Source organism: Perognathus longimembris, chromosome 6 (genome assembly GCF_023159225.1).
Source record: "Perognathus longimembris pacificus isolate PPM17 chromosome 6, ASM2315922v1, whole genome shotgun sequence".
Lineage (NCBI taxonomy): Eukaryota > Metazoa > Chordata > Mammalia > Rodentia > Heteromyidae > Perognathus > Perognathus longimembris.
In genome coordinates, this window is record NC_063166.1 from 28,993,641 (window position 1) to 29,007,995 (window position 14,355).

Below are 14,355 nucleotides of genomic sequence, written 5' to 3' on the forward strand. Positions count from 1 at the left end.
TTGGGCTGGGATGTAGCTCTGTGGCAAAGGGCTTGCCTAGCAAGTGCAACATCCGGGGTTCAATCCCCAGTACCAAAAAAAGAAAAAACGGGGCTGGGGATATAGCCTAGCGGCAAGAGTGCCTGCCTCGGATACACGAGGCCCTAGGTTCGATTCCCCAGCACCACATATACAGAAAACGGCCAGAAGCGGCGCTGTGGCTCAAGCGGCAGAGTGCTAGCCTTGAGCAAAAAGGAAGCCAGGGACAGTGTTCAGGCCCTGAGTCCAAGGCCCAGGACTGGCAAAAAAAAAAAAAAAAAAAAAAAAAAAAAAGAAAAAACAAAATAAATGAGTTGTTTTCCTCAGCATTTGTCATTTTCCATATGTTCATTAGAGGCGATATTTATTTTGAGAACTTACAGTTGAAATGCTGTTAAAAACTCTGGCACATGGTAATTATATATATTTCATTACCTTCAAATAGTTGTACAAGGGGGCGTCAAGGTAACATGTCTGCTTGTGTTTACTGATCAGCCACCTTTCCACTGCTCTCCCCCTGTAATATTAACATGAATCTTTTCTCTAAAATTGTGTCTTGGATTTAAAAATAAGTACAAAAGGCAGGCAAATACTAAAAAAAATAAAAAATTCTTGCTCCTAATTTTAAAACAATTTAATAAAAACTAAATTTCCATTTCTCCCTGTGTCTTAATATTTCCTCCTAGCAATGTACAAAAGGAAAGTTCAGTTCATTTTCAGTGGATGGGTTGTTTTTAGACAAGTATGCATGCATGCATTTCTTTTCTTTTTTAAATTGTTATTGTAAAGGTGATGTACAGAGCTAAGTCAGGTAATAAGTACATTTCTTTTTGAGCCAGTATCACCCTGTCCCTTACTTTTTCCAGTTTTTCCCTCCCGACCTCCTCCTTACAAGTTGTACAGTTCATTTTCCACATAGTGTCTAGTATCACTGCTATCATTGCTGCATTTGTTCATCCTTTGTCCCACCATTTTTGTGCTCCCCTTCACCGGCCCAAAACAGATAGACTTCTATACAAGACAAAAGGTACAGAAAACAAAAACAGCGAAAAAAAAAAAAGGAGAAAAAAACAAAAACAAAAAAACAAAATAACACAAGACCTCTTGTTTCCATTTCTTGGAGTTCATTTTGATAAATATCATTTCATGTGATCCTACTGTGACTTTCTTTCATCATCTCTTTTTTAAATGCTAGAAGTGCATTGCTGACTGTGCTTCTTAGTGGATAGTAAGGACCAGCAAATAAACACAGACATCCCCAGAAATGGAAAATAATATATTAATTTATTTCCAACGAAAAACACAGAACACCGTCAAAAAGAAAGATGGGTACAGTAGTTTCAGGGCATCTCCGGGGGCTTTCACACACCCACTAGCTCCATCATAAACTCTTCCAACAGGAAAGAATTTAAGATTCAGAAAGAGATGACCAGCCACAGATATGTAAACATCTTCTACTCCAGAAAACTTCCTCATCCTACATGAGAAAGATCCAGTGTAAAACATTTCTTCTCAGGTGCTGTCATTTAAACATCAAGTTGAAAAAAACCCTTGTGACCCTGGGTATGGGCCTTACAGTTAACTCTTTATTCCTTAATACAATTCTTTTTTTTTCAGTAGCCAGAAAAAAGTTCTACACCAACATCATTCCCTTTAAATATGATTGACATTCAACAGATACAATTATAGAAGAATCAAATCCTGCTAATTAAGTACATCATTCTTTGTATTAACTACTCATTAGAATAAATAAATATTTAGGAATTCAGTAGATTAGAGCAATACTAAAGTAGACTTCACATTTATTTTTTTCTCAGTAATAGGACTTAAAATTTTTTTTCTCAATATAACACTGAGACCATTCTTACATTCTACTCTCTCTGGTATACTAAATATGGCTTTATCTGACTTCTCTCAATATTCCACCTCGGGAAATAAACTGAGAAGACCAGTAAGAGAACCTCCAATTCTCACACAGAGAATATGTTTCCTAATGCTTCTTAAGCTCTCAAGGCTCAGTTACTTTTTCTGCAGAGTTGGGTAATCACGAGTGTTGTGAGGTTTGTAGAAAACAGAATGTAGACAGGAGTGGGCAGAATGTGAGGACATACCAGCCTTTAGCATCAGTCTCCTCCATCCTCTCTCTTTTGGATCACTTCTGGTTTAACTCAGTTTATAACTTCAATCTCCTTGGTTTGTGATCACTGTACCTACCATTCCTTTTTTAGGAATGGATTTGATAGAGATACTTTGTAGGATTCTCTGGAACAGGTTTTCCAAGGATGACTGTATCATGAAGAGTTTGAGACTGAAAGGGCTTCTCTCTCACTTTTTTTTTTTCCTTTGTGAAGTTACTCGGGCTTGAATTCAGTGCTAGGACACTCTCCCTTAGCTTTTTCACTCAAGGCTGAAGCTCTAGCATTTGAACTACACCTCCACTTCTGGCTTTTGGGCAGTTAATTGAAGATAAGAGTCTCTCAGACTTTCCATCTGGGACTGGCTTTAAGTTGTGATTGTTGGGTCCTTGTGGGTGGCTAGGATTACCAGTGTGAACCATCAGTATTGGGCTAAGTCTTCTCTCTTATTTCCTTCAGCATATGTCTGGGGGAGAACCACAATGTACTCCAGAAATATCACTGCAGGTGGGCTGAATGAATGAATGAATGAGTGAGGCATGCATGACAGCAGCCAAAAGCTCTTAAAAAGGGAGGCAATTCTATCAGCACCAGGCATTGCAAAGTTCCCAGAGCATTCTATAGTGTGGTTAAAAGCATTGCAAGACTGAATTTGGTCTCTACAGAAGGATATATTTGCTGGGATGGAGTCCCAGAAGTAATTCATTCAAGGTGTTCCAGACTTGAGACTCCACTAGACTAGAGAACGAAGGTGACAGGATGCCTTCCTTCTTGGGAGGACTTTACCATGAACAGGAAGAGAGAATGGGGGCCATTCTGGCATAAAACAAAGGAACGTATGGTATCCCCGAGGTCTTTTCTCTGTGGCAGTGGACAGTGGCTCTTGTCTTTTAGCACACACGCTGTCTTGCTAATGGCTTTATGTGCAGAACTTCAGACATGGGGAGCCTGGTATGCTCATGTTGAAACTCAACAAGATCTAGTTTTGTCTGTAGGTTGTTTGTTTTGCAAGTGTCAGGGATTGAACCAGGTCCTCAAGAATACTGGGCAAGTGCTCTACCACTGAACCACACCCCAGCCTTTCAAGATCTGTTCTTGTTTAAAGGAAATGCATTAACCAGAAAGCTGTTGCTATACCTATATATGCTTGTGCACAGAGTAATGATTGTTAATGTGTTAAAAAATTTAAAAAATGATTACTTCTTCAAATAAACCAAATGTCTTATTTTCCTAGGTATTGTCTACCATTTTCCTTTCTATTAGGATCTAATTATATGATAAGTATCTGGTAACATTTGAATTTATCACTGATCATAATAATAGTAACATTTGAATTTATCACTGATCATAATAATAGCCTAATAAAGAGGTGAGCAGGAAGAAATTGCCAGGCTGGTCAAAGTGCCAGGACTGCTCTACCCAGCCATCCTGTTGTATTTTCACAGTGTCTAGTGGATATTGTAGGTGTCATTCTGTAGTCAGGTCCTAAATCCCTTAGAATAACCAAAGCCAAAGTCTCTTACAAAGACGATCTTCATTCCAACTGTCATCACCCTTCAGAGCATCCATTAAAAATACCAGCTGGGTTGTATTGCAGTTTCACTCTGGTTCAGGGTTCTTTCTCGAAGTCTCAGTTCTAGGCATTCCACAGTCAGGGGGTATGTGTTGAGCTCAAACTTGTTAGCAAACAGGTTTTGTGAATTAATCAGCCATTTTAAGTCTCCGTTTCCATAGATACAAATGCCATGTACATAGTGACCTGCAAAGGAGAGAAGAAAACATGGTCAAAACATGCTTGTTTTGCAAGGTCAAAGGCAATGGGGCTGTCAGAACCGTACGAGTGATGACAGGGGAGGGGATGCAGTGCCAAGTGTTAGGAAATTCTGATGAATTATGACTGGGCAGTCCTGGCTCACTGAGACAAGAGTGCAAATACGATTTGAATAGACGAGAGTGAAACAATCCAAGGGAGTCGGTCACATGAGGGAACCCAGTGTTAGGGAATGAGTTATGGAAGAGATGTTCTAGATACATACTCATGGGTTTTCTGAGTGCATTTGCTAAGTCTCCTCCCTGAGCTCTGGTCCAACCTATCCAAGGGTCTACTTTATATTTCTACTTACATGTGTAATAAACTCCAGTGTATGTCAGAACTGATTTTTTTTTGAGAGAGTGTTGCAATATGCAGTCCGGGCTGGCCTGGATTTATGATCTTCCTGATGGGATTACAGGTGTGAAGCATCATACCCTTTAGCACTGAACTTTCCCCGCCCCCCGGTCCTGGGGCTTGAACTCAGTGCCTGGGAACTGTCCCTGAGCTTCTGTACTCAAGGTTAGCATTCTAGCGTTTGAGCCACAGCTCCATACCTGGCTTTCTGGGTAGTTAATTAGAAATAAGAATCTCACAGGCTTCCCTGCCTAGACTTGCTTTGAACCTTGATCCTCAGATCTCAGCCTCCAGAATAACTAGATTACAGGTGTGAGCCACTGATGATTGGCAACACTGACTTTTTTTGCCAGTCCTGAGGCTTGAACTCAGGGCCTGGGCACTGTCCCTAAGCTTGTTTTGCTCAAGGCTATGGCACTTGAACCACAGAGCCACTTCGGGCTTTTTCTGTTTATGTGGTACTGAGGAATGGAATCCTGGGCTTCATGCATGCGAGGCAAGCAGTCTACCACTAAGTCACATTCCTAGTCCAGCACTGAACTTGTTAATCTCCTCCCTACAAGCCTGTTCCTTTCCATGTCTTCCCCATCAGTTCATATTCTTCATGCCCGAAGTGCTTCTCACCCCACCTCTATTAACAATCTGTCTGCTCAACCATCAAAACTGACAGAACTGAACCACCTCTCACCACCATCACTGCCAGCACCGTGGTCCCACGCACCTCCATCTTCCTGTCTGAATGGCAGTAATAAGTGGGCTCCTCAATTTCACCCCTTGCCCAGTCAGTATTCCACCCGCTCATCACAATAAAGGGATATTCTTCTCCAATGGTTAAGTGGAACTTGTCTCCTCTCAGCCCTTAACAATGGCATCACTCCCACACACAGGAGTGCTCCTCTGAGAATCCCCCCTGAGCCCGCCCTGCACACATCCTCAGCCTCCTGCAGCTCGGCCTCAGGTCTCTGAGAGGCTGAAGCCTTCCTGATTGCTTCTTCCTCTTCCTCACTCATTTCTCTTGTAGCTCTTATTACTCCCCATACACACACAATGGAATTGTAATCCTTCTGTAAATAATAACAATAAAATTATATTAATTTAAGAAAGAAAACCAGCCCAAAGGTGGGTATAGGAATGCTAGTATAATCTGTCTTCACTTTCCACGTGGGGAGAAGATGGGGACGCATGAAACAATAACGGGACTACAAGCACATTTCCTCTGGCACGATGGAGGCTTGGAAAAGCTAGCGCAGCAAGGTGACGATGCCACAGGTCCTCCAGTGATACAGCTGCACAACAACACCAGAGGGGGCACACAGGGCCCAAGAGGAAGGAACAGGTGGTTGAGGAAGGGGTGAGGAGGAGATGACATACTGCAAAGACCCAGAGCCTGACTGATGGTGACAGTTTTCTGAAGAAAACACAGGAGATCAAAGAGCAAAGTGACTTCTTGTCCATCCCCTTCCTTCCATGGAGGAGTCACCACACGAAAAGGCAGGCAAGTGGCATGCCCCTTCTGGGGAAAATGTGGGTGAGTTGAGGTAAAGATGTGAATGTGGTTGGAATAAATGGACATGTTTATTCAGTGACATCTTGACAGTGATGTCCCTGGGGGAAGGTCGGGACTGTCAAGAGAAAGAGGTTGGAGTGTAGTAGAGAGCTGAGACTTCCACCTGGCACAAGGGCAGGTAACACAAACTGACAAGTGAAGTCCTGGATTCAATGGCAAGTGGCAGCAAAGCCTTGTCACCATAATGGGGAAAGGCCAAAGCTCCATTTTCTCCCTCACTCGCCCATCACTGAATATTCATTTGTATTTGAGTTCATGTACTATGCATTCCCATTTATTCATGCAGTATTTACTGTTTGTTGTTAGAAACTGACTTGTGTAGCCCTCAAATTCATCTGATGACTTCTCATGTGATCTTTAAAGAGGTAAATGAAAATGATAACAGTAAGGATTTCATCCTTAAAAGAAAATGAGATGAAACTGGGTGCTGGTGGCTCACACCTGTAATTCTATCTACTCAGGAGACTGAGATTTGAGGATCATGGATTGAAATCAGCTGGGCAGGAAAAGCTTCAAGATTCTTATCTCAAATAACCAGCAAAAAGCCAAAAGTGGAACTGTGGTTCAAGTGGTAGAGTGCTAGCTTTGAGCAATAAAAGTTCAGAGACAGTTCCCAAGCCCTGAGTTCAAGCCTGGGGACCAGCACCAAAAAGAAGAAAGTGGGGGAGGAGGAGGAGGAACAAGAAGAAGAAAAAGAGAAGAAGAAATTAGAAGATAGACACACAATGAAAGACCATACGGGAACACAAGGAAGGAAGAGGTGGTCATTCATAAGCCAAAAGGAGAAGACTAGGAAAGAAGCAGCCCCCAAAGCTTCAAGAAAATTAACTTCTATTGTGTAAGCTGACCAATCTGTGCTACTTTGTTATAGCAGCTTGAGCCGAATAATACACATATATATTAGGTATACCAGGCAGTATTCTGAGTGGAGTGATTGCTGGGACTGATAAGATTCTATGAAAATGCCCTAAGAGTTCTAGTCTATGTCTATTTGGAAGACAAACCCTCTTTTCTTAATGTCACCTGTGCTAGAGCAGTGACAAACACCTGCAGCTCTCCAAGCCCCTTAGAGGCCTACCTGCGGAGGAGCAGAGGGGCCGGCGCGCTCCCTCTGAGAACATGACGTCACTTCTTCCAATAGCAATAGCTACAATCACCAAAGGAACCCTATAAGGAACAAACTCCCCAGAAAGCAGAGACTAGCAAGAAAGTATTACAGTAATCAGAAGTTCCTTCTCCATCTCTCTAGGTCAGGGTGGAGAATGTCTGAGATATTGAAACGTATTTTCAAGAGAGTGGCTTCTCTGTTCAGCAATGAGTCAATTGATCTCCCCATCCCTGCTGTTCTGAGAACCCCAGTGTTTGTTCCACATCTTCTCCCAGCCCCCACAGCAGCTTGACGTAGGGGTGGGCCTCACCATGGCAGCCTCCGTGTTTATTCTCCATGTCCATCCACTTCACGGCCCGAAGGTTGCCAGTCCAGGACCCATTGGGCATGGCGCCCGGAACTCCTGCAAGGTGGATAAGGAAGAGCAGAGTGAGAACCAGGGGACAAGGCTGTCAATTTCCTCCGCTCAGCCTCCCTGTCGTGCTTCTTTTCATGCCGTGGACCGTTTTTCACACCTCCCAGGCTCGCTGTGCACTGATGTGAGCAGTGGTTAGATGGATGCACCACTGTGGTCTGTCTGAGGGTGGGGAACAGGCCACCAGCCAGGCATGTGAGCAGCCCTTGCATCTCTACAAAGGGCAAGGAAGGTACCCTAAGCCCACAGTGGGAACACAACCCCGTCAGTGTAGCCACTTCTTCCCGGAGAGACCAGGGTCAAACCTCTGACCTCAAAACTGTGATGAGACACACTTACGTTGTTTAACCTAAGTTTGTGGTCACTGATTACAGTAGCAAGCAGAAAATGAATTTACATACTAACATGAGAAAAAGTACTTGAATAGATTTTTTCATAAGAAAAACAAATCAGACTAGACCTTTTTTTCCCCCCCTGTCTGTCCTGGGGCTTGAACTCAAGGCCTGGGCACTGTCCCTAAGCTTCTTTTGCTCAAGGCTAGTACTCTATCACTTGAGCCACAGTGCCACTTCTGGCCTTTCCTATTTCTGTGGTACTGAGGAATCAAATCCCAGGGCTTCAAGCATGCTTAGGCAAGCACTCTACCACTAAGCCACATTCCTAGCTCTAGGCCAATTCTTTATTAACATATGTTAGCTATATGTTGTAACATTTCTACACATGTAGATAATGTATTCCAACCAATTCCCCCACCCCTACCATTCTCCCTTACACCTTCCTCATTCTTCAGGTTAGATAAAACCAATTAATAAGATAGGGCTTTTAAATTTAAATATAACGTTTCCTTCTTCAAAACATTAGCACAAAATGTGCATTTCAAAAGAAAAACAGCTGTGTTCTTTTGCCCTGTGGTCTCATGTTAATTATAGGATGATCTAAATATAGAATGGGATGCATGTCTCCCAACTAAAGTTATATTTTCAAACTACAGTCTTTCCTGTAAATCATCGACTCTCTAACCATTAGGGTTCTCTGTAAGGCAAGAGCCATTTTCTTGTTGTTGTTGAATAAAAACACTTCAAGAAATATTATTTCTTATTACTTCATTTAAATACTTTAAAACTTTAACCTGGTTGCCAGTGGCTCACCCCTGTAATCCTAGCTAGACCAGAAAGAAGACTGTGGTTTGAAGCCAGTCCAGGCAGTAAAGTCTCTGAGACCCTTACCGCCAATGAACCAGCAAAAAGCTGGAAGTGAAATTGTAGCTCAAGTACAAGCCTTGGCCAAAAAAGCTAAAGGACAGCACCTAGGCCTTTAGTTCAAGCCCCAGTACTGGCATTAAAAAAATAGTGCTTGCTTGTCCTAAAAGAAGCTCTTGGTTTGTTCTTGCCATAAACTTTAAAGAATTTATGTTAAAACCTGCCTTAGTTAAGGCAAGTATGAAGGGAGGGGAATCTGGAATGAAGACAGAGAATTTGGTTTATTTTATTTACGTCAGCAAGACTAGCTGACGTGGGTGGTGTTCTTAACTCTGTTTAGATTAAATAATAACTGCATCAGAAATGTGTGAATAAAACAATCCCTGGACAAAGGATCTCTTCGCCTTTAAGATGATTTTTCCCCCTCTCTCATTCTCATTTCTATTATCACCAACAGACTTACTCAGAAACACAGTTCTGTTATTCCAGAGATAAGATCATTACATTTATAATTAATGACTCACTGTCTTTTGAATACACACATTCCCCTAGTAACTACCTGGGTGTGAAATTCCATACCTCAACTTCCATAATCAATGACAGGCCTCAGACATCTAAATACTAACATGTAAATATTAAATGTTATGTTTGAGTATTGTCCATGTCTATGCATTACAATATTGCATGTATTAAGGTGGAAGGGAGTGGGTGCTGGTGGCTCCTGCCTGTAATCCCAGCTACTCAGGAGGCTGGCATCTGAGGATTGTGGTTCGAAGCCAGCCTAGGCAGGAAAGTCTATGTGATCCTTATCTCCAAGAAAAAGCTGGAAGTGGTACTGTGGCTCAAGTAGTAGAGCATTAGCCTTGGTAAAAAGAAACTTGGGTATAGGAACCAGGCCCTGAGTTCAAACACGAGGGACTAGCACACACAAAAAAATAAAATAAAAGTGGAAGGGGATGGGGGATGGGGGCAGAGACATTGAACAATTTTTCCTTTTTGGGTACAGGTCTTGGGGCTTGAATTCATGGTCTAGCACTCAGACTTGGCTTTTTTACTAAAGGCTGGTGCTCTACCAGTTAAGCCATGGCTTTTTGCGGATTAATTGATAAAAACCTCATACTTTCCTGCCCAGGCTGACTTTGAACTGTGATACTGGGATCTCAGGCTCCTGAGCCGTATAGGAATGAACTCTAGCTGAAGGTTGAGCCCAACCTTGCCACCTGATCCATCTCCGACTTTTTCAAAGCATTCTGATGCTCTGAGCTCTGGTGGGCATGGGGATAGACCCAGCCATCCCTGGGCTTCTTGAACTTGGAGCACAGATCTGCATCATGCAGGAGCTTGTGGCAAATGCTGAACCCTGGTCCCATCCCACACCTATGGTACCACACAACCCACAGCTCCAGAGGCTCTCCGCTCCCTGAAATTCTGGAATGTGGCTGTTTTACATCATTTGGTTACCCTGTTCCCACTGCTGGGAACAGGTTATGCATATTTCTTTTTTTGGTAATTCATCTGGCCCGGTAAATGCTAGGCAAATGCTCTACTATGCAGCAGCACCCCAGCCCTGAATTTTAATAGACCTCTTCAAGTACTTCCTGAAGACTGCCCACCCAAGAGCTGTGGGGAGAAGCTGCCCTGTGCTAGGAGACAGTCCTCCCACAGAGGGCATGTTCCTGGCTCCTCACAGTACCACTGAAGTCACAGCACTTGGCTGCTTAGAAATTTCCAGTCAGTGTGGGAGAAATGACCCAATGCCCATTCACTAGCCTCTACAGCTGATGGTGAGGCCTGCATAGCTTGTACCCATCAGACACATCTGCCCTGGTTTTCCAGAAGGCCACAGTAACCTAAGATGAATAAGGTCCTACTTCTCAATATTTGGGCACATTTCTTTTGCCCTTTTAGTAACGGTCAACTCATTTCCAACTTCCCTGTAGCAACTGCTTAGGTATCCTTGGTCTTTTTCTTTTCTTTCTTTTTTTTTTTTTCTGTCATCTATACTGGTGGTAAAACCTTTGAGATGAAACTTCTTGTCTAGTGAGAGACTACTTGCTAAGGATACACCCAAGTCCTAAACTGGTTCTTCAGCACCACTTTAAAAAAAAGGGCACATGCTCACTCCCATAATCCTAGCTACATAGAAGACTGAGATCTGAGGATTACGATTGGAAGCTAGCCCAAAGACAGAACCACCTAAAAGTACAATATGCCCATAAACAATTTATTTTGACTTGGATTAAAAGATACAAGCAGCCAGATGCCACCTACCTACCCTATCCCTTGTTCTAGCATCCAGTTGCTCCTTTTACTCACTGAGCCTTTTCTCACTCTAAATCTCTTTCCTCTTTTTCTGTGAAATTGACCTACCTTAGTCCAATCTCTGATAGAACAGACACTGACCTAGGCGTCCTGAAACTCAACTCCTCTTAGCTTTGCTGTTAGCCAGCTGGACATCTTTGAACATCTCTACACTCCCTGCTTCAGTGACGTCCATAGATTAGATAAGTGATTTTCAATTTAGACTGCAAACCACGGGAAAACCATGATGTCATCTGTCTTCCCCATCCACATAGATTGCAAGGCAATACTTAGGCTTATCACATGAGATGAGCTGTTTGTTTTGTGCTCCTGTCTAGTCTAGTTTCATTTTCTAAAAACATTATGGCTCCAGACTGCCAAAATGATTTCAGTATCATCTCCTTGAATACGGCTCCTACTTGAAAAATATTGGAATTAATTCTATGCTTGATCTTGCTTGTTTGTGTATGTGTGTGTGCGCATGCACATGCCAGACCAGGGCTTGAACTCAGGGCCTAGGCACTGTCCCTTAGCTTTTGTGTTTGGATTACCATTTGCATCATAGCTCCACTTCCAGCGTTTTGGTGGTTAACTGGAGTTAAGAGGCTCATGGACTTTGCTGCCCAGGCTGGCTTTGAACCATGATCCTCAGATCTCATCCTCCTGAGTAGTTTGGTCACACCCAAAACAATTTACTGAAAAGTGAATAGTTTGGATTCCAGGCCTGCGCCACCAGCAGCTGGCTTGTTCTTGCTAGTATGACTACTATTATTCTTTTCTTTTCTTTCTTCTCTTTTTCTAAGTAACAGGTTTGGATTCAGGGTCTTGAACTTGCTAAGCAGATACTCTACCACATAAACCATGTCTCCCACCTTTTATATTTAATTATTTTTAATATTGTTTATGTCTGGGGCCAGCCTGAATAACAATCCTATTTATTCTTATTACATAACTAGGATAACAGACATTTGCCATCACTCAGCTTGTTTGTTGAGATATGGGGGAGGGGTGGTCTTACTAATTTTGAACCACAATCTTCTGTCTCTCACATGGATAGGATTATAGGCACGTTCCACACCCAGTCACTGGCTACTGTTATTCTTGTTTGTCAGGAGTCTAGGAAGTAGATCTGTGGCTAAATGGGTATGAACCTACTCTCCGTTCACAAGCATCCTAAGAAGGGCCTCCTTTTCATTATTTCTAGGCTAGTTGCAGCAAAAAAAGAAGACTGACAATATTATTAGAGAAAACACTTCACTCAAAAAAAATACAGTTCTCTCATTTGCTCTTCACAGGTCTACGTAAATAGACATTTGGGAGAAAGTTTGTAGAGTAATCAGGAATGTTTTCCTTGGGTCTCAGCCTTGGTAATTGTGTTTATTAAATAAATAAATATGATCTTTGAAATGCAAGCATTATTTATATTGACTTAACTTCTCCTTATTGTTCTCACATGGTTTGATCTTCACTATGGGAGACATGTGTGTGGCAACAAGTTCACTTTCTTTCACTTAGGAAATATATATGCAAGTTGTTTTCTTTTCTTCCTATTTATTCTTATGCTTGTTAGGCAGGTGCTCTGCCAATTGAGCCCAGCCCATAGCCCTTTCTGCTTCAGTTACTTTTTGAATAAGGTTTCACATATTGCTCAGGCTAGCGTGGGCTATGAACTTTGGTGCATACCACTGCATCCAGCTCTTACTGGTTGAAACAGACATCTTGGTAACTTTTTGCCTAGTCTGGCCTTGAACCTCTCAGCTCAGGCTGAATGTCTGACCTGGAGTAATCTTACCAAAAGACTTATCTACCCACTGTTATCTCTCTCTCCTACATACACACACCGGCCCCTTCTCGGCATCCTGTTATCCACCTCTTTGAAATGTGCTCTTCTTCTGTTCTGTTCCTTTCTGGGGGCCCCAGGACAATCTGAGCCCATAAAAGCAGAAAGTGGGGGAGATATCTTCAATTTCATCATGTCTGTCAGTTAAACTCATTTCTCTCCCCCCCCCATGGTGGTACTGGAATATTATTTAATATTAAAGTATTAAATATGAGCTCTCACTGCATGTGCATTTCTTTATCTATCACCCCCTCGCCCCAATATCTCCTGGGCAGAACCAGCAGGAAGTCAATTGGTAGAGCACCAGCCTTGAGTGAGAAAAGCGAAGAGACAATGCCCAAGCCCTAAGCTCAACCCCCAGTGCTGGCACACACATAAACAAACAAAAACAAAAAATGTCATCAACTATGCCAGCCTATAAAACTTCCTTTAATATTATATTGTTTTAAGTAAGTTCATTGACATAGATGAGCATATATTTGTTTGGCGACTTAGCAACTGTGAATATGCTAAGAATTCAATGAAAGAAATACACAAAATGTTCATTGCTCATTGCTGATTTTATTTAATGATTAAAATGTGGAACATTACCACATACGGGTGGCTCATGCCTGTAATCTTAGCTACTCAGGAGGCTGAGATATGAGAACTGCAGTTCAAAGCTAGCCTGGGCACGAAAGTCTATGAGTTCAAGCTCCAAGACTGGCACACACACACACAAAAAGTTGAACATTAATGATAACAAAATTTAGTGTCAGGGTTGGGAATATGGCCTAGTGGCAAGAGTGCTCACCCGTATGCATGAAGCCCTGGGTTCGATTCCTCAGCACCACATATGCAGAAAATGGCCAGAAGTGGCGCTGTGGCTCAAGTGGCAGAGTGCTAGCATTGAACAAAAAGAAGCCCGGGACAGAGCTCAGGCCCTGAGTTCAAGGCCCAGGACTGACCAAAAAAAAAAAATTAGTGTCAAGTAACTTGTAGCCTGTTTTGCTGATTACTAATTTATTTATTTATTTATTTATTTATTTATTTATTTATTTATTTATTTATTTATTTATTTGCCAGTCCTGGACTTGGACTCAGGGCCTGAGCACTGTCCCTGGCTTCCTTTTTGCTCAAGGCTAGCACTCTGTCACTTGAGCCGCAGCACCACTTCTGGCCCTTTTCTATATATGTGGTGCTGGGGAATTGAACCCAGGGCTTCATGTATACAAGGCAAGCACTCTTGCCATTATTAGGCCATATTCCCAGCCCCCTGATTGCTATTTTTTTTTAAGATATAAACCAGATACAGTGAAGCATACCTATAATCCGAGCACTTGGGCAACAGAGGCAGATGGATTTCAAGTTGGAGCCACAATGGGCTACGCAGAATGTTCCAGGATAGTCTAGGCCACACCTCATGACCCTGTCTTAGAAAACTAAAATCCACCCAACCAACCACCCAAAGAAATAAACAGATGAACAAAACCTCACCAAGCCTGAGCCCCCTCACCCCTCAGGAATACCTGGTCTGAGCACAAGTACTAGAAATGTTTTCCTAAATGCCTACATGACTGACATGAGTAGCTATGTGGAGAACATTCATCCTTCCAGAAGTCTTTT

At 42.5% G+C, this 14,355-nt stretch overlaps 1 protein-coding gene across 3 annotated transcripts in view; it reads right to left on the reverse strand.

Annotated features, from left to right (window-relative positions):
* Positions 1-2,451: 2,451 nt before the first annotated feature.
* Positions 2,452-14,355, reverse strand: part of Gcnt2 (glucosaminyl (N-acetyl) transferase 2 (I blood group)) — an 80,039-nt gene continuing 68,135 nt past the window's right edge. For all 3 annotated transcript variants that reach the window (XM_048348490.1, XM_048348488.1, XM_048348487.1), the window contains exons 2-3: positions 7,306-7,398; positions 2,452-3,912 (exon numbers count right to left, since the gene is read on the reverse strand). In XM_048348490.1, the coding sequence (XP_048204447.1) occupies positions 3,722-3,912; positions 7,306-7,398 (284 nt within the window). In that variant the 3' untranslated portion in view covers positions 2,452-3,721. The remainder of the gene's footprint in view (positions 3,913-7,305; positions 7,399-14,355) is intronic.